This window comes from Xenia sp. Carnegie-2017, unplaced genomic scaffold (assembly GCF_021976095.1).
Source record: "Xenia sp. Carnegie-2017 unplaced genomic scaffold, XeniaSp_v1 HiC_scaffold_25, whole genome shotgun sequence".
NCBI lineage: Eukaryota > Metazoa > Cnidaria > Anthozoa > Malacalcyonacea > Xeniidae > Xenia > Xenia sp. Carnegie-2017.
In genome coordinates, this window is record NW_025813488.1 from 5,597,750 (window position 1) to 5,622,788 (window position 25,039).

General features: G+C 35.4%; 3 protein-coding genes across 4 annotated transcripts in view; 1 reads left to right on the forward strand and 2 right to left on the reverse strand.

Annotated features, from left to right (window-relative positions):
* The first annotated feature begins 110 nt into the window (after window positions 1-110).
* On the forward strand, window positions 111-6,460 carry LOC124452745 (outer dynein arm-docking complex subunit 2-like). Of its 2 annotated transcripts, none has more exons than XM_047003346.1 (18): window positions 111-218; window positions 523-745; window positions 1,014-1,076; window positions 1,192-1,338; window positions 1,497-1,572; window positions 1,809-1,948; window positions 2,088-2,354; window positions 2,426-2,536; window positions 2,792-2,943; window positions 3,200-3,266; window positions 3,661-3,842; window positions 4,120-4,183; window positions 4,324-4,374; window positions 4,449-4,526; window positions 4,817-4,927; window positions 5,131-5,174; window positions 5,439-5,616; window positions 6,150-6,460. In XM_047003346.1, exons 2-18 carry the CDS (start codon window positions 614-616, stop codon window positions 6,258-6,260), a joined length of 1,974 nt encoding a protein of 657 aa, XP_046859302.1. In that variant the 5' UTR covers window positions 111-218; window positions 523-613; the 3' UTR covers window positions 6,261-6,460. The 2 variants fall into 2 exon arrangements, with proteins under 2 accessions (XP_046859302.1, XP_046859303.1); XM_047003347.1 differs by having other exon boundaries at window positions 552-745.
* Window positions 6,277-8,594, reverse strand: LOC124452746. Its single transcript, XM_047003348.1, has 2 exons — window positions 8,331-8,594; window positions 6,277-7,796 (listed from the first exon to the last, which is right to left on the reverse strand). The coding sequence occupies exons 1-2, from the start codon at window positions 8,343-8,345 to the stop codon at window positions 6,429-6,431; spliced, it is 1,383 nt and encodes a 460-aa protein (XP_046859304.1). The 5' UTR covers window positions 8,346-8,594; the 3' UTR covers window positions 6,277-6,428.
* Window positions 8,595-8,866: 272 nt separating this feature from the next.
* The window catches only part of LOC124453499 (dynein axonemal heavy chain 6-like), a 32,647-nt gene continuing 16,474 nt past the window's right edge, over window positions 8,867-25,039 (reverse strand). Inside the window, exons 37-68 of the mRNA XM_047004316.1 lie at window positions 24,738-24,957; window positions 24,387-24,535; window positions 24,061-24,183; window positions 23,899-23,967; window positions 23,478-23,691; window positions 22,852-23,286; window positions 22,545-22,748; window positions 22,231-22,460; window positions 21,931-22,148; window positions 21,582-21,801; window positions 21,065-21,367; window positions 20,554-20,880; window positions 19,874-20,210; window positions 19,324-19,610; window positions 18,674-19,246; window positions 18,039-18,338; window positions 17,377-17,703; window positions 16,431-16,644; window positions 16,034-16,279; window positions 15,523-15,750; window positions 14,843-15,199; window positions 14,520-14,747; window positions 14,126-14,347; window positions 13,743-13,953; window positions 13,480-13,582; window positions 12,869-13,093; window positions 12,415-12,612; window positions 11,956-12,146; window positions 11,446-11,746; window positions 10,883-11,099; window positions 10,215-10,507; window positions 8,867-9,862 (exon numbers count right to left, since the gene is read on the reverse strand). Coding sequence (XP_046860272.1) covers window positions 9,692-9,862; window positions 10,215-10,507; window positions 10,883-11,099; window positions 11,446-11,746; window positions 11,956-12,146; window positions 12,415-12,612; window positions 12,869-13,093; window positions 13,480-13,582; window positions 13,743-13,953; window positions 14,126-14,347; window positions 14,520-14,747; window positions 14,843-15,199; window positions 15,523-15,750; window positions 16,034-16,279; window positions 16,431-16,644; window positions 17,377-17,703; window positions 18,039-18,338; window positions 18,674-19,246; window positions 19,324-19,610; window positions 19,874-20,210; window positions 20,554-20,880; window positions 21,065-21,367; window positions 21,582-21,801; window positions 21,931-22,148; window positions 22,231-22,460; window positions 22,545-22,748; window positions 22,852-23,286; window positions 23,478-23,691; window positions 23,899-23,967; window positions 24,061-24,183; window positions 24,387-24,535; window positions 24,738-24,957 — 7,941 coding nt within the window. The 3' untranslated portion in view covers window positions 8,867-9,691. The remainder of the gene's footprint in view (window positions 9,863-10,214; window positions 10,508-10,882; window positions 11,100-11,445; window positions 11,747-11,955; window positions 12,147-12,414; window positions 12,613-12,868; window positions 13,094-13,479; window positions 13,583-13,742; window positions 13,954-14,125; window positions 14,348-14,519; window positions 14,748-14,842; window positions 15,200-15,522; window positions 15,751-16,033; window positions 16,280-16,430; window positions 16,645-17,376; window positions 17,704-18,038; window positions 18,339-18,673; window positions 19,247-19,323; window positions 19,611-19,873; window positions 20,211-20,553; window positions 20,881-21,064; window positions 21,368-21,581; window positions 21,802-21,930; window positions 22,149-22,230; window positions 22,461-22,544; window positions 22,749-22,851; window positions 23,287-23,477; window positions 23,692-23,898; window positions 23,968-24,060; window positions 24,184-24,386; window positions 24,536-24,737; window positions 24,958-25,039) is intronic.

Sequence of the window (25,039 nt, forward strand, 5' to 3'; positions counted from 1 at the left end):
ATACAACGTTGTTTTATACATAAAACAACTTCTTAACACCTGTTCTAATTTACAGGTGTTAATGAATATTCTTGAGCTATAACTATTACTATAGAAACATACTCGCTTCATTCACTACATTACTACTCAATAATAGCACAGTTAAAATATTCTTAGCAACAATCATTTAGACAAGTTGGTAGTTTGGTTCGATTTCTTAAGTCAAGAACATTAGCCAGGTAAAACAGGCATTCCTTTATACATGTACTTTTACTTACTTTTAACCTTATACACAAAATTATCAGGATCTATCTGTCGATTCTACTATATATTGAATGTGTTAGAAGAAACAAGATGAAAAATTAATCTGTTTGAACGATTTTTTACGTGGTGTTAAACAAGTCAAATTCTGTGGTCAAGCACAGAGTTTACTTTCTCAATATATTTTTATTGTTGGCTGTAACAATCTTGTGTTTATCTGTTATTAGTTTGCATTAGCGACATTAACGTAACATATACTTTGTTTAAAATGATTTTTTAAAGTATTTTTACATGACGACACTTCTATGAAGAAAATAGCACGAAGGTTGATAGCAGCATTTGGAACAGTGATGGTCAAAGATATTCATCAAAAATGGACACAAACCGCACTTGTAGAGGAAAGTCTGTGAAACAAAACAAGTCAAAAAGCTCAACAAAACCACAATATATGGATTGGTCAACGGAGAGTGAAGAAGAGGATGACAGAAAAATAGATCTAGCTACGGTACAATGCATGAAAAATAAGTTTTATGAGTACGAAGAGGGTCTTTAAATACACACACATTATCTTAAATCCATGAATTCAAATTCAAGGAATGCTCTATCTACTTTAAAAACATACCTTTTTTACATAAATACGTCAAACCATGTATCTCCTCTTTAGCACAAGAGCACTAAAAACAGAAATGTCTTTCACCAAATCAACTTAGCTGTTGCACATCTTTTTTTTACCAAAGTCCTGTTATCCTAACACAAGCATACAACAATTTCAGTTGCCTGCATCCAAACTCACGTCGGACTTTTGGCAAATCCAGAGACTTATCAAATTTGTAAAGGTAAAATTCAAGTCTATAACTGAGTGGCGTAGTCAGCCAGCTTACTTTGTATCATTACCTGTATACCATCCAAAATTGTCAAAAGTCAAATTGTTTTTTTCACTGGCAACCATAGATTGGTAACCAGACAGCAACTCTTATTGCCTTGTGCGCCCTTAATGATTTTGATATGCGGTCTGAAGTTTGCCAGATGGCTGTTCGTGATGCCAATGGTCTGACGATGTTCACCAACATGCTCAGAACAGACCACGACAAATGCAAGGTAAAAAATTTCATGAATACTGATCTGCGTATATTGTTAGATTAAAATGTCTTTTCTTATGTACCAAGACATGTTAACGAACGAATTATACAGATGAGAGTATAAATTACAAGTTTGTTTTTACCCACATGCATGAAGGCTTTTTCATAAATTCTTAGATTGCAACAATGAAATTGTTGGAACCGCTCACAGACAAAAGCAAATACAACAGAAGAGAATTAGTAAGAGCTGGTGGTATGTAACTAGCTAAGTATGTGGACATTATATCTACAATCAAGGATAAAAACTATGACGGTGAACAAAAATAGTCAATTAAAGCAAGTATTTTAAAAACGAGTTGTACTTACAGTTACTTGTTACTCTTCTTTTTGCTAACGTTTAGAAAGAATTGTACGTATGTAAAGGCCTAACACAAAGACTAAAAAAGACGAGATTTTGACAGTAACACTTTCATTGGTTGTACGATTTAGCAATGCACAGTCTTGTGGATCATACAGAGCTGAGTGACAACAAAGATGTTGTTGGTTGGGCAGCAATCGTCATGGCTAACATGAGCAAATGCAGTTTGGCAAGAAACATTTTGAAACAAAAAGATGGAATAAGAAAACTCGTAAGTCAAAAAAGATGTTTGTGCAACGTTCATAAGTTCACTAAAATATTTAAAGTTTCTGATTTGTGGCAACTTAATTTGGAAATAACTATTATAAACAATGCACGCTTCACAATAAAATAATCTTTTGTTGTTTTAGGTAAATTTACTGGACCTCGATGAAAGCAAACAACTTTCCATGCTGCATTCCAAAAAAACGTTTCGAGGAGTAAGTAAAACGATTCTCGCAAGAAACGTGGCTACATCGTCAGTGAAAGCGTTGTGGAGCTGCTGTCGTTATAGTAAACGATGTCGCATTGCATTGCTTAAGACAGGAGGTGTTAAATATTTAGAAAAACTTGTCGTCCTTGATGATGAGAGCCTACTAGTTCCTGTAGTAGGATTAATACAGGAATGTTGTATTGAGGTAAACGTCATAAGTATTATTAAAAAAATTAATGTCTACAATTTAAAATTAAATAATACAATGTTTTATAGAAAAACTTTCGAAAGGCAGTTCAACATACGAGTGTTATCGAGACTGTCGTCAATCATTTAAAACGTGAAAATCTTGAGCTGAAGACATACTGTGCACTCGCTATTTTCAAGGTATAGGAACATGAGCAATTAAGAAACTAATCTTTAATACACTTATTATATTTTATTTTACATCAACCACGAACTATCACAATTATAGGTTTTTGTTGTAGCTGAGTTGAAAACCAAAGAATTAAGAATAGTATACTGCTGTAGTTAAGTAAAACAGATTTTAAAAAACGTAGCATTCGGCCCCCATTCAAAAATATACGCATTCTAATATTAAATTACCGATATCAACATTGACATAGACTTGTTGTTTCTTAGTGTGGCGAAGAAAAGAATACGCGAGATATTGTTTTCCAAGGCGATGCCGTTTTACCATTAATGGATATGCTTACATTGAAGGAAAATAAAGCTCTGACTGCAGCAACTGGAGCTTTATGGAAATGTGCAAGAAGTGTGGAGAACGCTAAACGGTACGTTGACAGTACAACATTGAAGGTCATTGGGCGTTGTTCACATAAAGAAAGAAAAAGGTTTTCTTAAGCCAACTCCTTATCATCGTACTTTATCTAAAATGTAGCTATAGCTTTGCTACATTTTACTACAGCATCTGTTTTTGCAACAAATTCACAAATTGGCTTTGATATAACTTGACTCACAAAGGTTATCATAATATAGCATTTCGTAATAATAAAATGCCCTTCAAACCTTCGCATATGTCTCATCTAGATTTCTACAACTGGATGTGATGCACAAACTTATAAATTATATCCAGCACGATGAATGGAAGTATGAGGTATAATTGACAAAAAGAAAACTTTCACTGAGATCTTCTTCTATATTTATTTTTATTATTCTATATACAATGATAAAGTGTCCTTTATTTGTCTATACTCGAAACAAGTTAAAAAAAAATGGTTTCAAAAAAAAAACGCTGAAAAGAGGCTTTGCAAATTAAAACATCCCTGGATAAGAAATACGGTTTCAAAAATTTAAGAAACATTCAACAGCACAAAAAAACTTTTGCTTTAAAACAAGACCTTTCTTAGAACACGTTTCATAACAATATACAAAAGCATTAACATAGTATGATCTACAGATCATCAGATAGCCCCACAAAACATAATGAAATTAAAAAAAAAAAAGAATACAGCTTGCATGACATTTTAGATTCTTTGTAACGTAACTAGATACAAGCACATGCCGTAGGAACAGTCGCAGAACTGACACGACTGTCTCAAGGTAGCTCCGAGTTATACAACTGTGATGGCTGTGAGGCGTTGATAAGCATGCTGGGGCATCCAAATAAAGAAATCTTAAAGGGAATTGCTCAAGCAATATACAACAGCAGTGAGGACGAGCAATGTAAAATGTAAGCTAATTTTGAACTTGACTTCATTGCCAATGAGTTATAACAAATGAATGCTTCATCTTCATGGTAACTTCAGTTTGACAAATCAAAGAATTGTGATTATGTATAATTAGAACACACTTAAACAGTAATAAGGACATGCATTAAGAATGCCATCAGACCAGCACATGCAATTAGAATACACCATGAAAGTAGGCTAGGTACCTAGATTTCAATCAGATCATTTCCCATTCAAAGGATTTAAAACACTAAAATAAAGCTGTTTTTATTTGTTCAGAAAATTTAAGCAAATGGATGCGATAAGGCTGCTTTGGACGTTGCTCAAGTCATTTGACGATAAGGTGACACATCGTTTCTTGTAATTTTTATTGATTATAAGCACAACCAAGATTTAGCAAGTATTTATAATCTTAGTAAATTATAAACTTAGGCATACACTTTCATCATGTATAGTAACTATGAAGACATTCTTATTTAAAAGGTCATTGTAAACGCTGCTTGGGCCTTGTATGTTCTTATTGAAGACGAACAAGTATGACCAATAAATACATTAAATTCAACCAATCATTGATAAATTTCTTATGAAATGAATTAAACGTACATTAGAACGATGCTGAAAACATCAGGTCATTTGTGGGAGGCCTTGAGGTTCTCGTCAATTTATTAAAATCTGAGAGCACAGAGGTTCGTATATAAATTTTAAGGCAACCTCGAACTTTAAATAAAAATTTAAATTAAAAGTTGATGTAAATCATTGAGTAAATATGAATGCTCAAATATAAAATAATAAAACAACTTGAGACAGTAAATACATCAATACATAAATAAAAGGGAATAATCAGTAAGAGGAAAGAATATGAAGGCTGCATATCACATAAGGTTTTATCAATTTTTTCATATCATTCAAACAAAATCATCACATGATTATTTCTCAAAATGTTTTACGTATTAATTTTAATACTCTATGCTTTCAGGTATTAACAGCAGTGTGTGCTGTTATTTCAAAAGTCGCAATGAACTATGAAAATGCTGGTATTATATCCGAATATGATGTTGCTCCGTTGCTCGCCAAACTGACAAATATTGTAAGTGAACAATTTTTATAGCTACTTGTCTTGTCTCTACGACTTTAGCACCGATATTTAATGGTCATAGTAAAAAATAATAGTCATGAAGTAATAAATAGTTGTTGTAAACCACGTCCAACACATAAAGCAAATAAAATATATAAAAAATGTCATTTAAGATTAGCTGAACAAAGAGTGCTGAAAAATTTTGTTAATTCTAGAACGATGAAGGTGTGAAACGTTATCTCGCTGAAGCGATAGCAAGGTACTATGTCTAGAAACTTCAAAAATATATGAAACAAAAACATTGTCGTAAGCCTGCTTTGAATTAGTTATTAAATGTTACTTAGCAAAAAAGCATATTTAATTAAATGTTAGGGCATGCATACGATATAAAATTGAACACCATACAGACATGGATGAATTAAGAAAAGGGGAAACGACACAATAAAGAATAAAGCATAAGGATAAGAAATGACATGAACGAGCATGCGTGTAGGATACTTACTATACAGATATGTATGTTTAGTTGCAGTGTATTTGGAAGTAATGCAATAGCATTCCGCAACTTGGGAGTTGTATCAAAGATAGTGAAATATCTTCACATTCAAGACACATTGCTACAAGAGGCAAGTGTTCGAGCCTTGTACCATTTATCACGTGATCCAGCAAACTGTGTCATTATTCACAAAAATGGTGGCGTCAAGGTAAGATATCGTGAACTATATTAAAATGTTAATGTCATGGAAACATGATACGCTACATAATTTTTATAAAATAAACACAATGAAACGCGTGCGCTGATTGGTCTAGGGATGTGTTCGCTTTAGCCTGTGCAAAACACATCTGAGCTCACCCAATCAAATTAGTCAAAACAATCAATCAGTCAAAGAGAATTTGCAAGTTGATCATGAATACATTTTAGAGGAAAAATTAAAATGTCTGTCTTTTGCATTATTGTTACTTTATAAAAGAAATAAAAGATGTTTTTCGTGTTTGCACTGGCTTATGCAAAAATCGGAGACGTTTGTGAGAACTCTTGAGCAGGTGCAACCCTCGACGTTCGGTCTCGGGCTTACACTGATCTGCTCTCGAGTTCTCCCAAATGTCTCCTTGGTTTGCATAAGCCCATAGAAACACAGTAAACATCTTTTATTTCTTAAATAATGTATATATGTAAAAATGCAACTACTGCTTGGCTTCAGATGAAAATAAAGTTTCTTGGATAAATCTGTTTCAGTTGTTACTTGAGATGGTCGGCTCCAATGATCCAGATCTTCAGGAAAAAGCTGCAAGTTGCCTGACAAACATCAGGCAATTAGCCATACAAATGAAAGATACCAAATCATAAATCATTGATGCAAACATTTCTGTTCTTTTCTATTTATTTCTGACTATCAATGCGGTATATTGTGCTATTCTTATGCCATTGCAATAAAGTCACTATTAAGTTCATTGTTAAGATTATATAGATCAGATATGCGAAAGACTATAATTGTAGCTACATTGATTCTAAATTTTAAAAAATACAGTAGTGTTTAATGGCGCTTATGATGTGATCCGCTTCCACCAGATGTTTTCTTGAGTTACTAATACTTATCTTATGGCCATCCTTTCTATATGCTTTGAAAACTTCGGCAGGTTTGCTTGGGAATTCTTCGGGGATTTCAATATACCAATGAAGCATAGAGTGTTTAAAATAAATTTCAAAACACCCTTCTTTGAACGATTTACTTGAGGTTGCCTGGGTATTAAAAGTGATTTGAATCTCTTGACACAAGGCTTTAATGAAATCATCCACGCGATAAGGACTATCAGACTTGGTTAACACTGTCTCATCGATTTTTTGGAAATGCTGCCAACTTACGTCACAATTTTTCTTAATAGAAAGCAAAATGTTGCTGAAAGTGTTTAAAGGCGTTTCAAGTTTGACACAAGGCTGCGAGTTTTGGTATAACATTCTGCGTTCTTTTTCACAGTAAAGTAACGCAGGTGTTGAAGGAAAATTTTCACAAAATCGAACTAAGTAAAAATTCCGATTAAGCTTAAATATCATGTCAATATCGACACTATTTTCCCTCTTCGTTATCTCAACTTTCGGATCATGAAATTCCTTCACAAGATAATCGTGTAACTGCTTCATTACAATTTCTCTTGGCGTTTGTGCTGTATAACGATTTGTGACACAACTTTCAGCAGGAACAGAAACAGCAGCAATCTCAGGGGATTGTAAAGAATAATTTTCCATTGCCACATCAGGATCTCGTTGACCACCATTTCCAATATTTTTATCAATCTGAACAAGAGAAAGTGACGATTCTGTAGTATCATTAGATGTCGGATGGCTTGAACACATCTCACGTTCACGGCTTTCGCCATTCTCTGCTCCATTTTCTTTTTCACACTGAATTTCAGCAACAGACGAATATGGACTGCCTCTTTCAAGGACTACATACTCGATTTTTTCGTAATTTCGTCCGCCATTAGTGAAAAAATACGGCGACAAAACTATCCTGTCACCTCCATCCCTGATGTTTGCAATGATCAGCAAAAACTTTGACACACCATTGGGAAAGTTTCGTCTTATCGTTGACTCATCTCCAGGACTGGGCTTTGATAACTCAAAAGAATGATGGGAATGCCATTCACCTATGTGACATAACATATACTTGTCGTTAACCAAACGACCAACTCGTTGCAGATAGTCAATATCTTGATGAAACGACGTTTCTGTACGCTTGCATTGTATACCAGGACCAAGCACTACGTGAAGAACTGCGTTTCCCATCGTTGTCCACAATCCAAATAAATTTCCACCGGTTTCAATGTGTTGATGACGAAAGACCTCTGTACACATTGCGTTGTAGTCATCATTGTAAATAAACACCTAAAATATTATAGAAGTTCAGGCACTTGGTCAACAAAATTTCTTGAAGATTTTTTAATAGAAAGTATACATATCATAACTTCGTTGTTTTAGTTCCATCATGCATGTTCAGTTAGTTCTGCACTCGAGAATATAAAGGAATGAGAAGCTCGTTTGATAAAACATTTATTTAATTTCAAATGTTTGTTGGTAGAGTTATTTAAATTTCGATGCATGGTGCAGAAAGGACCAGTATTTGTAACTCAGAAATGCAAAAGAAAGACGACCGCTATAGTGTTTGCTGTGTGTGATAAAACTGTTGACTTAAATCACAGAAAATGAGAACAGTATTTGAACGAGTTACCGAAAATATATAAAGAAATTTTGAGCAAAGAGCTTGTATGATTTAACTATAGTGAATCGCTATATATATAAGAAAATAGAAATCTAAAGAGCAACCGAGATATGCTGATAAAACCACTAAAGATAAAGGGAAAAGATGTACGCAATTATTATAATTGACTATGCGACATACTATTAACATATTTTCATTACCTTAGGTTTTGCCATTTCTTTTCTGTTTTGATGGCCCTTTATCAATGTTGTTTAATGATAAGATTTCTTAGCTTAACTTTTCCATGTAAAAATGCTTTTACTTTCACATTAATAATGGCATTTCTAGTTCATATCTGTGTACATATGTAAATTTTATTGTTCACATTGTACTCGCCATAAAATACTTCTTTCACTTTCAAATACGCATTATTCTTCGCGCTAGGATCTGTCCCGTTGTTTTCCAAGAAGAATCTCTACACAGAAATGCCTAAGATATCCAAAAATTTGCAATGCAAATAATTAAGTAATTTTGGGGAAAAAACTTATATATATTATATGACGTTAAGTATTAACTGGACAAATCTTTTAACGTGAAAATTTAATAAAAACCGGGACGGCTTCAACGAAAAAAAAAATACAAATCAAAACTTACCCAAATATGAAGTGTTGAAGACGTAATAAAATCACTTCTACACATTGCACATACATTGAAACATGAAAGTATAAAACTGTGCTCTCCTATATGCAATACCCAATTTTGAATCAGTAGTATCATTTTCATTATCACCTTTCGTAACGCCAGCTACTTTTTCATATAAGTTTGATTAGGTTTCTATTTATTTATGGTTACTATATTGTGCATATCGCGCGATAAAAGGTTATTTAACACAAAATGTTAAGCATGTCGTATGGCAACATAAATCACTTGTAAGAAAAGGATCGAAGTTTGTTCTCTTCTCATTTTCAATAAAAATTTCGAGAGGGATGGATCATGATGATAAATATATACTTAATTTCAGACAAAAATCAGTAAATTTCACCCAATGAATGTCAGCATCATATACCATAATGTTTGGCCTTTCTTTTGCTATCGTTGATGCAAGCAATCAACATGACCAAGCTTGACTACGTAATCTTGACCGCATGCATAACAGTTCGGATCAGGTCTAACACTACACCATTCCAACTTCTGTTCGAAGTTGATTTTGGTGCATTTCCAAATGGCTGGTTGGGACCTTTATTATATGATTATTCGCAAGACAGCAATATATATATATAAAGTGTTTGAAAACATATATATGCGCAGTGAATCAAATTTTAGTGCTCCACACACATTTGTAATGGAGATTTTTTCATGAAATTCCACTCCAATTTGAAATAAAACACAGCAAATAAAAGTTTCATCTGTACAAATGTACACAAATAAATATGTAAAAAATATTTGCAAACTTTGAAAACGTTCGATTCAAAATGAATACCATCTATCACAAAACGAATTAAACAGATGAATATTCATTGATGAAAAATCATATAAAAAACGTGTGATATTACAACCACAAACTCACGGACAAGAGGATTGCCTATTCAGGATGTTGTGTAACCAGAGCAGTGCCTTGCATGATCCAATGCTTAGGAGGATGTCGTGAAGGAAGACGAATAGCAGTAACAAATGATCTCCCACGAACAGGTGTACAATAAACGGGACACTCGTAGGATAGCAGCCTGTTGTCAACATTTTCTTGTTGTTTTTCCTTGACATAAAAAAATTTTATTGATACATAATTTGACTGGTAAAAACGACGATATACTCGTGTCGTTATGCAGTTCATCTTTATTTGCGAACATGCACCAATGTCATATAATTATATATATTAGTCATGCGATGCAGATGTTTTCGTTCTATGGAAAAAAATTAATGGTTTTCTAATGACATTACAGGTGGTTCTAGAAGAAAATGTTCTACACGTTTTAATCGGAATAAAACTACAGTTGGCTATAATTTTTTTTCTTATATAATTAGTAATTATAGTTCTACTTCATTTTTCTTTCAATACTTAAAATCAAGATGAACTGATAAAACAATTTTATTCACACTCTACATACCATCACTAGTATCTTGACTTCAGGAAGGGCTGTAAATCTTTCATTAAAACCTGAGTCTTGCAAACATGCAAGTTCAGCATTCCAAACAGCACCATCCAGATACAAACCAAAGAAACGCATACAGTCATCAGGGGGGGAGCCACCAAATGCCACTTGTGTCATGTCTACGTCATGTTCGTGAGCACAATCTTCGGGAAGCCATTTTCGTTCCGTGACGTCATAAAACAACATCAGCGAGTCTATGGAAACTTGATGTAAACGAGCATGACGTTGAAGGACTGATGTAAAGAAACCTACAAAAACAAATCAAACAAAGCTGCACTTACACAAATGATTCTAGGCTTTAAATATGTTTAGCTTTTTGTTGAAACAACTGAAATTTTCTATTATATACTCCAGAATTTAAGCTAAATCGAGATTTGAACAAAATTTACCTTGACCTCATAGAAACAAAGTAAAAGAAAAAATCCCATGCAAAAAATTAAGACGATTCCCCTGAATAAAGGAAAGTTTAAAATTGAGCACGCTGAATTCGATACGATACAGGATCGTTGCATACGAAGTTCAATGGCACCATTATCTTAGTTGAAAATCGGAAAATTGCCACTTTATACATCTTAAACATAACTATCGATCTTAGGATATTATGAGCAGCTTGTTAAACGTACCTTGTGGACAAAAGAAAGCAGAGATCCAGAATGCACGAGGCATGTCACGAGATCGTAGCACGCCATTTGATGACGTAGAATCTTGGGATTGAACCGAGTATCCTGAAGCTTCTTGCTGGGCAAGGGTTTCTTTAAACCAACGCAAAAAGAATTCTATTCTTTGACGCAAATTATTCAGCCAAGATGCAAGAGACTTCGTAGAACCATAAGCTACTTTCTACGAACAAAAATAAAAGAGAATTTCATATTTTAGTAAAAGGTAACATGTTAACAAGCAGCATGACTTCTGTTTTCTTCTCAAATATAGTCAAAACCATTCAATGACACAACGATTAAATTTTCAATCGCCCGCTATTTAAACGTGTTTCGTCTTGGGTATCTTGTGATTTATCAATGATTCCACAAAAAATCATGGATTGACGTCACTCACATATTGTAAGTTTCATTGGTCATCCATTTTTCCTCTATATTTGTTATAGAACACGAGACATGATCGAGAATGATCAACACGATAAAAATATATCGCCCTGATTAGATTCATTTAGAAAATAATTAATATCAACCTGCCATTCACTGGGAACTTGGTTGTGCAGCAAAGATTTTTGTGTATCTTCAATTTCAGCAGTAAGTAAGAGACGTCCTTCAATGGCATGTTGTAACGCAACTAGTGAAGAGTGTATTACATCCAAGAGATTTTGAAATCTAGACACTTCTTGCTTTAAGGTTGTATACATCGCCGATAACGAGACAGTTGTCTGTGTTGAGGCACATGTTTCTAAATTCACATCTCTAATTTTGAGGGGAAGAAGTTTTTGAATGTCCCGAATGAGTTCTATAACTATTTCTTCGTTCGTTTTTCCACATCTACATAAAAACCAATTTTAAGGCATTTCTCATAACGCTTCAAGATTCTACGATTTAAGACTGTTTCTTGTTAAACGCTTTAATAGATGACAAAGAAAGACTTCTGCAAGTCCTGCAGCTATTGCTAACCAATAGTTAGTAAAGGGTGTGTGATATATAACATGAAGAAAGGCTCGAACTTTTTAAATAGCATGTAATATAACACCCACCCAACATTTTTGTCGATTTGTGGATGAACCAGTAGAAGATCAGCCAAAAGCTGTTTTGCCTCGCTCTTCTCAAAAAGAGAATTGGCATTCGATTGCATACCAAAGAGTTCCGGATGATCCACAGAAGGCAAGCTTTCGATGTATTCACAACAACGTGAAAAGGACACGTCATTGGATGGTGGATAATAAATCTGAATATTGTGATAGAAAATAATCACATGGAAAAGACAAAAACAATGCACAACTCCACCATCACAAAAAATGTTTTTAATGTATGAGAGATTTGCTTGAATGAGCTACTGTTTAACTAAACATGTTTTGTTGAACAAGATCAGCTTTCGCAACAATGGTTCAAGCACAATATTACAAATTTTTCAAATCAAAAACAATTCAGATGGAAAAACAATAATAAAAAGTTTACTATAATATATAGATATATTAGTTCTTATTCGGTTTTACCTTCTTACTCGTGTACGTGAATCCATCCTGAAGACACTCTTGTGAACAATACTTCTCTACCATACTACGTAAACACCGTTTATCCCATTTATCCGTCACGCGCCCACCATAAGTTATCTCAGCGGTAAGAAACAATAGAGCGTGCCAAGGGACAGGGGAATGCTCGATCAACAGCATACGAAGTGTCGAAATTGATACCTGTTGGAAAGTATAGATGAGAATCAATGGTGAGTGTTTGATATTCGTATAAAATGAAATAAAGAAATAGGAATAAGAACAAAAACAATTTTCATAGCTTATATTAAGCAAGAAAAGAACAAATATGAGAAATATTGCTAGTTATAAAAGGTTGTAAAAATAGCAGCAAAACACGGTTTATTCAATGTGTACAAAATTTACTCCATCATGCATTCATACGTAGAGAACACGTTTATGCAAGAAAATTTTGATAAACCTCTAAATCAGCTACACGAAAATCGTAGGGGATATTCCAACCAAGAGCTCCAAACTTTCGTCTTTCGTGGATGACGGCGTTAAGAAAACATAATCCAAAGACAAGTTTTTTCCAATGCAATCCAGGATTGTTATCCTCAAACATACCGGGAGATACTGCACCACCCACGCACGCAAATGATTGACGAAGATTCGCTTTTACACCTAATGAAGACTCCATTACCATCTACAAATAAGTTGAAGTCAAAATTATAATCATTTTGGAGGCCATACACTAAACTACTTAATTTGAATTGTACAAATTAATGATCCGAATAGAAATCTTCAGAGCGATCTTCTGTATGATCGCCTGATCATTCATAAGAAATACCTTTCATACCTTTCATTTGCGGCAAGGATAATAAAAAGAAAACTGCAGTTGTGTCTTAGGAAAATTTTGAGCATATCTGAATGTGTCGACTTAACGTAATAGTTTGATATGGAGTTAAGAGTTGAGCAGAGAGATTAACAAGCATTAAAAATAACAGGTTCATATGTATATACATGCCTAACACGGAATGCTAAAAACAAACTCCAAAAAAGACCACGTTCTTTGCACTGACATTTACTAACCTTTGTTGATTCTTGTAGTATAGAAACTGGGAATTCACTATGGGGTGCACAACTCAACCAAAGTCGAAAAGCAGGTTCAACAGCGACGGTGGGGTCACTAATTCTACATTAGCACAAAAAACATATTGCTAGCAAACGTTTTGCCAACAATGATTTAAATGCTTAACATATATTTACTGCTTTGAAATAATTTACATTGTTCTCTCGTAAGGAAAAAGACGTCACATCATGTTTTAAATTCATCCAAAACATTAAGAACCTACTTTCGAACTATTTCCTTTAGACGAGGCATAATGGATAATGCAAGATGACAGTTCTGCAGAAACACCCAGCGCCCGCGATGTCGATATGCCTTGGTCACAGTCTCTTCGGTATGCACCTCCTGACCACGCCCAAGCGAGATCATATCCAACTGACACGAACTGCCTCGGATATCGCGGGCGAATCGCATCAGTTGTGATGCAGGGTCGGCTCCTGAAAAAGGTACAAAATGTAACTTTACTGTTCGATAGTATTTAAGAAGATAAGACAGGAATGACAATGACTTATTATTCAAATGTTTTAAGCAATTTATTTTCATCCGAGTTAGAGTTTGACAACATCCTTACAAAACAAATATAATTTCAAAACAATTAGAAACACTTACCAGGAGCTAAGATGAATAAAAGAGGAACTTTAGGGGTTGATTCAGTGAAGATTTCGTGGAGGTTGAGCGGCTTAGTCGACATGAATTGCTCTCCAAAATGTTCCTTGATAAATTTGCCAACAGCATGAAGTAACCGCTCTGGACGAAGTGTCCTCACTAACATTAAACGCTGAAAATTACTGAGATTCGAAACTTGCCACTCATTTTTGTTGCCGTAATCATCTGCAAAAGAAAACAGCAGAACAATGTAAACAGTATAAGATGTGCAGGGATCGCGTGAATTATTGCAATTTCTTACGTACCAATCCTATTTGCACCCAAGTACAGCGATCGATAACCCCCTCCCCCCCTCAGTACAAAATATTCTCAGCAGTCCCTGTTATGCCTCTCTTACCCAGTTTTAATGCGTTGCCGTTCATCGCAAGATAAACATAAGGGTTTTTGACTTCGGAAAAATCCAACCAAAAACGCTCATTTACACCTAAGTGTTTACAGAAACCCAAAAATGCATGGATTTTCGAGGATAAAAAGAGACATTCTTCCCACATGCTCATTGTTATCCATTTCAGTGGTGGTTTATGTGATCGTGATTTATGTCCATCTTTCATTTCTTTGTCAAATCCTACAATACACAGATCATATTCAAAACGTACGTCAAAATAAAAAGCAAAAAAATACCATTATGACAGTTGTTTACGTCAATTTTACCATTGTCACCTGATGTTAATGAAGCGTGTCTTTGAGGTAATACTGGTGATGAAGCACCCGAAATGAACAAACGCCATTCGGTCTTAGTGATGAGGGGTTCTCTAGTATCTGGATTGATTGTGCGCTTCATAATATTACAACATAACATGAACAAGAATGTTGTTTGATGTCTGCCAAATAATCCATAAGTTACGTGATGACACACAGTTTCAGTGATTGTATCAATCATATTCTCAAGATGAGCTTGCAATCCTACTTTGGATGCGTCGGTCGAACTCATTTGGCGTTTTCTCTCTTTAATTAACATTTCATAAGCGCCGCTACTGTGTCTCCGTTTTTTCATTCGGTACAAAGGTTGAACTGTTCCTAAATATAATTAATAATAGACGTACAGCACATTAATGAAATCATTGAACTAAAGGTAGCATATTATATTGGGTGTGATTATCAGCGTATTCGTGAACAACATCTTATCAACATGATGTCTTGGTGCCTTAAGATCCAAACCGACCCTACCCGCATCATTTTTTTTCAAACTTAATTTTTCATTTTCCCTTTTCCCTGTTGCACATTTAATAATTGTTGAAAATGCTTCGCAAGGAGATTTGTAATGTCACGAGAAGAAAGGATGACGAGTCTGTGAAAGAGCTTCATTTTCATACAACCACAACATTCCATATGGCAGCTACCTGCTTGAAGGGTACCCAATAAAGGTGAGTTTGCTCTCTTTTGATCATCATTTGTCGCTCCGGTCTCTTTAAGTAAACATCCCGTGAAAATGTTAACAAACCATTGTAAGGAGAAGTGATACATGACATTAAGACTTGGTAAATCGACCAATGTGAAGTAGATGATAGCACCACGTGTTGCAACCGGAAGATAATGCTGGCGGGTCATGCGCATTTCGTTACGAGCAACTACAAAAGAAATGTAAGGTGAAACAACCTCCTCAACGCGTCATTTTCAAGGTATTTTTGCTACCCTCATTTGAAAGCTCATATGAAGTGTTTTTGATCATCTAGATAGAACAAGGTGTGACACCAAAACGTTTTGAATTTCTCTATCAGCTATCACGCAAACGATTAACACTAAGACTAGGAATTTAATCTAAATTAAAGGTAAAAATTTCTGGACTTTTGCTATGATGTTCCACAACTTCTCTTTTAAGTTATAGAAGTAATTTTTCTCCATTGCTATTACTTTCTGATTGTTGCAGTTTTCGTTGTATCTTATCGGCGGTATTCTTGCTGTCTTGTAAAGTAGCAAGGAGTTCTTCATCATCTAATATGTTTCCTTCGAAAGATTGCAAAAGATCTAGACACTTGTCCTCCAAATCTCTTATCTTGGAACGATCGCAGGCAACATTTTCCATCAGACAAAAGAATTTACTCTCCAACTCTGGTCGTTCTTTAAAAAGAACTTTTGAAAGGAGTTGATCCTGAAGACCTGAAATGTATTCGTAAGGTCAGTTGTCCTATTTAATTAGCTTTAAAACGAAATGTTTAGAACAAGAGGTAAAATTCATAAAATCAAATTCACTAGTGGATGGTATCAGTACAAGTAAAAGATACAAGAGGAAGTCGATAAAATAATTTACCTTCAAAGGTGACTGTGAAGTTGATCACAGTGACCTGGTTGAAAACTTCGGGGAAAAACTGAGGATTACTTATAGGTGTATCAAGATACAGTTGAAAATTATTGTTGTATTCCACTTCAGTTTCGTTCACTTTCATCATCATGGAATCACCACGTAAAGTTGTACGACGTAGTAGGACTGACTCTAAACGAGAGTCAAGACATTCACCGACCTCCTTGAAAGGTAAGCGAAAATACATCAGATGAATGGCTGTAAGATTACGAATGAAAAGAGAAATTGAGAAAAGTCCAAAATCGTTAAGTAAACAGTCAAGTTGGCTATAAAAACTCATGTCTATACAGTCCTGTGTGATAATTTCTTTTTTAGAAATGATCTTTTCGAGAAAAGATTTTTATCCATTAAGAATTGTCGATACATAACATCGATTCATGCAATTTTATGCTTGAACTTTTGCCTTTACATACTTTGTACACAATAATTTCTCATGATTTTCCTTACTACAATTTGTGCCTTCATTAAAACAGCCTTCACATATCCCCCTCCCCCCATCACATACCATGATAACAACATCCTTCCCAAACTGTACATTTAGTCAAACCTCACGTACTTCCCATCACATACCATGATAACAACATCTTTCCCAAACTATACATTAAGTCAAACCTCACGTACTTCCCATCACATACCATGATAACAACATCCTTCCCAAACTGTTCATTAAGTCAAACCTCACGTACTTCCCATCACATACCATGATAACAACATCCTTCCCAAACTGTACATTAAGTCAAACCTCACGTACTTCCCATCACATACCATGATAACAACATCCTTCCCAAACTGTACATTAAGTCAAACCTCACGTACTTCCCATCACATACCGTGATAACAACAGCCTTCCCAAACTGTACATTAAGTCAAACCTCACGTATTTCTCATCACATACCGTGATAACAACAGCCTTCCCAAACTGTACAGCTCCTTCAATGATTGAAAGACAATTTACGTCACCAGACTTCACGAAGGTCACTTCGTTCTCCTTCTCCATGTCGGAAATCCATTTCAAAGCCTGTCCTTGTGGATCGATGAGAAGTGGCCATTTCCTTGAGTTACGCAAAAGAACAGCACTTGTTATGGAAGTTTTATCATCAGGCAATGAGTTTGCCAACCATCTTTGAATGTTTCCTTGTTCAGTCAAAAACTGAGTGAAATCAAATTTTCGAGTTAGAGAAATTTCACGCGCTTTACAGGACTCGAGCCATCGAGAGAAAATCTGTTGGTACAAAATGAAGGCAATTAATTATAAGTTAAAAGATGAATCTTAGTGATAGAATGAGTATAAAAAGAAACGTGAGATATGACTGACACAAATTTAGCTTAAACATCACTTGGTAAAAACTCCCCAAGTATTTTTTTTCAAATCGTTATCACAACATTCAAGCAAGGAAAATTACGTTCAAACAAAAAGCAGGTTTCAAGCAATGCGCAAACGAAACTTCTTATTACTTCTTATTGTGTAGAATGATTGTGAATTATTAGATGTATCATTCAAATCCTTGTCTTTGCATTTTGAAAGCCAAAACACGAATATCCTAGATAGTTACCAACCTGTTCACGAAATTTCCGACTAAAAACACCAAGGTATGCAATTGTCGCACCAGAAATAAAAGCATCGCCCACAAGACTTCGGGAGCTCTCGTCAAGTTTTACAACACTCTCCGTCCATCGCCGGTGTTCGTCTGCAAAAGCTTTAGACAAGACGGATGCACGTTCAAGACGCGATGTTGTCTGACGTTTGTGCTCATCTAAGGACTGTAATGCTAAAAGACTTTCTTGGTAATGGTCTTGTAATAATTTCACTTCATGCTCAATTTTCTCCAGAGCTGCTCGTTTCAAATCCAATTTTTTCTGTCAAAACACAGACATATTCCATTGCTTGTGATGATTGATTTTATTGATGATTTATATTGTACACATGCTAGTATAATTATGTAATGAACTAGCTTATACACTATAACGTCAGTGACATAAACAGCCAGTTTTTTAACCGTGCTCTGTTTTATAAAAGAATTTGTAAAGAAAAGAATTGAAAGAACCTCTGACTTTTTCATAAATTACAGGCTGTATGGGGTATGGAGGAATATGAATAGCCCAAGTCAAAAAATCCCTCCTTAGTTGACTGACAAAGACAATCTTTACCTAATTTTCACAAATCAATTAAAACAAAACATACATTTACAAACCTTTGCCTCAACTAGTGTTCTAAAAGCTTCTTCACAACGAGCACGTTTAGGTAAAACAGCCCTATTGGCCTCCGCATAGAGATCAATTGCAATCACCCAGCGACACATCGACTGACATGCGACAGAAATCTTTCCAACATGTTTTGGAGTAAAACTAGGATGTGCAGTGTACCGTCTGAGTTTATTGAACACTCGGTCGGTAACGCTATCTTTGTCGAAGTTGATGAGTCGCTTTAAGAATCCTGGATCTGCCAATACTTGTTTAGTATTAACCCAATCAGTCTTTTCATTAAGAATAAGACAAACTGCAGCCATGATTGTCATCACCATCCCTGGTGGTTTCGTGTACACTCTTATCTCTGCAATGTCAGCCTTATCAAGAGTATTAAGATCTTCGTTAGCCGCAATAAGTGCTGGCAATGCTTGGTCCAAGTCCCGTTGAGCTTCATTTGCAATCTCCTGAACTTGCTTCGCCTCTTCATTTAGTTGAACCTCTTCATCCAACACAACACGACGTACTTCATCAACAGATTCTTGTTCTTTTGCCAGCTGGATGAGCAGTTCTTCGGTTTCCTGAATAAAAACAATCAGAGAACATAGCAGCTGTTGCAGTGTCGAAAGATATTTCCATGTAATCTTACTGATCATACCTTAGTCTTGCGTTCTAAAGCAGGAGCAAGTTCCACAAGTTCTTCCTGCATTTTCCCAACTAGATCGTAGGATTCATCTAACTTCTGTATGCCGGAAGTCAAACGATCTCTATATTTTATGTATTTTTGCCTTTTCTCAGAGTAAATCTTAACAAACATTTCAATACATTCTATATATGTTGCTGGAGTTGCATAGCAACGACGCGACAGCTCCTTCCAAAATCGAGAAGATTCCTCTTGACTGATACGATGAATGTCGACAGAAAGATGGGTTAGTCGTTGACACTCTTTAAAAGACAGGAGTAAAGATTATATTAAGGAGCACATAAAGTACATGGTAGAATTTCAAAGATTGTAAGGATAACACCATATTAAATTGTGAGTACATATTATTGAAAAGTTCACATACGTAGTAGACTAAGGAAATGAACAATACAAAAGATCGTCATACAAATTATACACGACGTGAGGAAATATTTCAATTGCATTTGATATGATCATAGTACATAGGAAGCTAAATATAAATTACATGAATGTATGCATAACAAACCTGCAAGGTTAACAGGCTGCAAAATAGCATTTCCAACAGCCTCCAGCGCATCGCTAGGCCACTCATCATACCAGTCAATGGCACAACAATTAATCAAAGACGGATAAACACGACAGCGTCGCCGAAACAATGTTCCTGACGGAGTCATAGAAATGGCGTAGTGAATGTTCTTATTCACACGTTGTTTGAATAAATCAAACACAGTGAGCCTGTCATTGGAAATTTCGTCTGCATTCTTTCTTAAACGGATGAAAATACGTTCTCTATCTTCAATACTGAACATATTGGGTACCTCACGACCGTGCAACATGTTACTGATGTCTTCAAAGAATGATTCCTACAAAAAAAAATAGGAATTCCTGTTTTCCTTCTCGATTAACATGCATACGTCTATACTGCAAATTAAGCAACTATGCAAGGCCATGATTTGCTTTGAATATATGTTCTTAATCCATCCAAACATATCGTATTTTAAAACCTTTTAAAACTTTTCAATAGCTTCACACAATAAAATCTGATACCAAAAGGGAGACAAAACTCCCTGTATCTTCATGCCACTATCTGACACTTATGTCAAAAGCGTGGTGTACAAAAACTATATTTCCTCAAAATCAACCTAAATTTCACATGAAATTCCCCATCTTCCCCCAAATCCTTCCTATTCCCTCGACTCATCCTACCTTAATTAAACATCTATCACTCAAAAACAGAACTGTATTAAGACCGTCCAGACCAGCAGAAAAGAGAGCACTTTTCACATCTTCGTGAAATTCTGTTGTGTTATAGTTGGACATAGTTCGTAGCGTGAGAAACTCGCAATTTTCCAAATATGAAGCAAGTTTAACCACATTACGTTTTCCCGTACCACCCAAACCAACCAATAGCATATGACCACCCTGTTGTCGGAATACACGAGCAGCACGCGAGAGATGCTCAACTGCCTGACGAAAGAACACAAAAGGCTCTTCAAACCTCTCATCTGTCGAACGAAGGCGATCGTAGAATTCCTTCGAAATAAAACAAAGCAAGATATTCCTTACAATACATATGAGAAAGTTATAATAAAATCTCTTATAGATATCAAAATGTGCAGACTCGTAAACATTTTTCAAATCATGGCAATTCAAAATATTTACCATGCTCTTCAGCTATATTTAAAGCAGCACAATGGCAAAACATTAACAAGTTTACCTGCAAATTTCGAGACAGTAAGTCAACATCTTCAATCCGTTGATAAGTTCGATCCGATGTAGGATTATTTAAATCAGCAAAATCCCCAAACATTAACGTGTTATTAGTTAGCATATCGTCAGGTAGTTTATATCGTAAACATTCATCCATATTCCCGTACAAAACCTTCTTAAAGAACGTACGATCAGTGTCATCAACAAGACGATCGTGAAAAACTCGAGTCACTTCGTGAGCAAATAGTAACGCCATGTTTTGCCGGCTAGAAACATTTGCACTGTTGGCTTGAATGAGGCCCATGATTACCTTAAGTGTTACAAAAATGATGTAGAAGCCATTTATCTCCCCTCCCCCCTGCTACACAAGAACAGCTGTAACACAGAAAGTAGATACGTGTATCAAACAACGAATCCCTTTCACTTCAAGCACTTAAAACAATGTTTTGGGAAAACTTGTCAAAAGCAAGAAAACTGGATGCGCATTAACAACATATTGCTATTGATTATCGCAGTTGGGTTACCTTGTTAACGTCTTTGATGTTAAAGATGTAATGAGATTTGCCAGGAGTTGGTAGCAGCTCCGAAGAGATTGCAAAAAAAACAGCAAGCGTTGCAGACACCAATTCATTGTTCATCACTCGCACATCATGGCTAAAATCGGGAGTTCGTAGATGTCGACCAAGGCGTACTTGAAATATGCGATTAAGGGATCTTACCGCAGGAGGAGAAAGGGAAAGAACACTGAAATGAAAGAATACACAATCATTCTTCTTATTCTCCAGTTTTGGAGATATCGTGAAACAGCAGATCTTCCTCATTCAAGTTTTTCAAACTCATATCATAGCATTTTGATAGCATTTAACAACTTACTTAAAATGTCTCAAAACTCTAGGATTGATTGAATATCTCCCGCCATTTTGCGGACCGGAAGTAGCTACCACTGTAGCATCAAATACATCAGTCCATTGCAGCCGTTTTACGTCATAGAGCCCTCCGTGATCCATAAATTCTCGTAACAACTCCAGGGAGGGATGGGAACCATACTCATCAGGCTCTATCATGTTGAGATCATCCATGAAAACAACCATCTAAATACAAGAGAATTATTAAAGAATTGACCACAATAATACTTGAATATAGTCAACTTTCACTTTAAGGTAGAGTCTTCACCTTTCCTCCTATTTGTGTATCAAGACTTTGTCCTCTTCTTTTCATAAGTTTACTCACAATCAAAGCTTGCACATGCGCGGGAGTGAGCTTTGCAGAACATTGTAGTGTAGAGTAACGCAATGAAGGCAAAACATTGGCACGATGCTTCTGGAAATCTGTCCAATTTTCATTTAAATCACTGCGGGAATGCAATACTTTATCAAGAATGCTTTTCAGACCATTTGTTGAAACTAAACAATAAAATATAGTATGGATGTTGATTCATTGTGGAATAAAAATCGTTGACAGTTGGAAATAGATAAAATAGCTCTCACCAACGTCTTTAGATAATTGAAACAAAACATCTTCAACAAGAATAGATTTCCCCACGCCAATGCCCCCAGCCAGCAATACGGGTTGATTGTTAAGTAACAACAACGTCATTAAAAAGCCATAACGGATCGTATCACGCGTAGGTACTAGATTTTGATCTTTACTATCATCTAGAGTTAATTCTCTTTCCAAATTGGGTTCATCGTCTAAAATCAAACGTCAAACAACTGGTTCATTAGATGCATAGCTTTAACAATTAATAATGCATGCTCGTTACCAAGGACCAATCAGGAATCGATGCGAACTAACCTAAACTTTGGGTGAGTGATGATTGTATAAGGACATCAGCTCTAGGGACAAGTTCATACCACAGAAGAAATTGTCCCGTGTCCAAGTTGAGAAAATAATCGAACACGGTGTAGGAAATAGGGGGAAGCATTTTCTTTAGGACAAGATGATTTTGGCAAATGCGACGTATGAAAAAGTCGAAAGGATTTGAACAAGTCTCCAATTCAAAGTAAAGTGTTTTTAGCGTTTTATCTTGGCTGATGTCATTATGACTTGCAGATGGAGAGTAAGCAAAGTCTGTATCCTCCTCCGCTGTGACGAACGTAGAGCCAACAGACCACGTATAAGAAAACAAGAAAATTTTAGTCAAAAGTTCTATATTGTCCACTTGTTGTTTTGATGGAAGCGTGTCTTCTTCGTTGATTAATGACACTTGCGTTGAGCTGAAATTTTCGGCTGGCAAGAATTCAAATTAAAAGTTAAATAAAATTCGCTGCAAACAATGGTAAGTTTTGTAGCATAGTTCCTTAGTTCGATAGATAGATAGAGAAAAAGAATTTAAGAAAGGTAGATAGTGAAAAAGTAAGAATCCATGATAAAAAACAACGTAGATTATATAACGCATACAAACAAATTATAAAACTTACATGCTTCAGACGAACGACTGTGTATACGAGCGTCGTCGTCTTGATGAACATGATTCAATAAAGCGTCTATGAGAGCACAGAGGCATTTCACGATACTTAAATCACACGTCTGATATAGCTGATCTGAGGAAGTTTTAGTCTTTCTAAATCGTAAACCCTCGTCGACAGTAAAATCAAACAACCACTGTAAATGATCAAAGCCTTCTTGTTGAACCTATAAACAGACACAAGGACAAAATGATTGTAAAACGTTTACATATTAAGTAAAATTAAAAAGAAAGAACGGCAGCCATGGGCATTGGAAGATCGGTAATTTGGGGGGGTATTTACATATGCATACTACAATTGATCCCCCCCCCCGCAATACCAAAGTATTAATGCACAACACACTAGTCTTGCTTGTTCTTGATGTCAGAAATACCTTATTTTCTTTTATAAGTTTTTCAAGCCAACCTTTTACCCATGGTCTCCAACCCAAATCATTTTGATCCTAAATAAAAAGTTTTTTCTGCTTTTTACTGCAGTTTTCTTGTATTATATCAGTGTTGATTGAGAGTACTAAAACGTTCGTAAATAAACATACAACATAAACGACAGCAAAGCGACTGACTGTGGCCGGTGAAGCATTAGCAAGATGATCCACTTCAAAAATAAGTTTCATACCAGGACCAAAAGAAATACGTTCACCACTGGCTAAGCACAGAACCTGAAAAAAATGTCTTTCATTGATCACAAAATTTGATGACCGAGTATTCAAACCAAAAGGACCACAAACTTAGCTTTTTCTAAATTACGCTTAACACGGACGTAAGCTTTTAAATTACAACGATATAATTTGACATACACGTTTTGAATTGCAATATCCCGGGGGAGGGGAGGGGGAGGGTATAAAGTCAATAAAAAAATTACCCGAGTATCATCGAGAACAGAATTGAGATTCTCTACCCACGACGTATCAACAGGACCGTCAAAAACAATCCAGTACCAAGCATTTATTTGCTCTTTTTGTGAAGGATTCTCGAAGGAAGATGATACTGATGTCGGACTTTCATGGCAATCTTTAAATAATCAAAACAATTAATGACATAGAGGAGAAAACAATAAACAAATAATTTCTTTCATTATAACATAGGTTTGTAAGATTTAATTGCATGAAAGCAATATTAATTGTGATTGTAGATCTATATACTCCCATGCAGAAGGGCTTTTCAGCATGAACGCGACAAAAACCTACCTCAATAATTCAAGCTTTTTTCTTACCGGTTAAGGTCAGTATGTAAGATTCTTTACTATCATTTCGTGATTTAGATTGAACAACATCTTTGTTGCTGTCGTCAGAGAACTTTCGAAACATACACGATAAAAAGCCATCCTTCCATTCCATTGTGGTAAAGTTGAATTCTCCATAAAGTTCTAAAAGACTTAGACATTTTGGGTTGATTGTGACTACGTTGACTTGTGCCTTCTTGCCGATCACATGCTGAATGAAAGAAAGATAGACTGTGAATAGTTATTGGTTCGTTGACCATAGAAAGATAGACTGTGAATAGTTATTGGTTCTT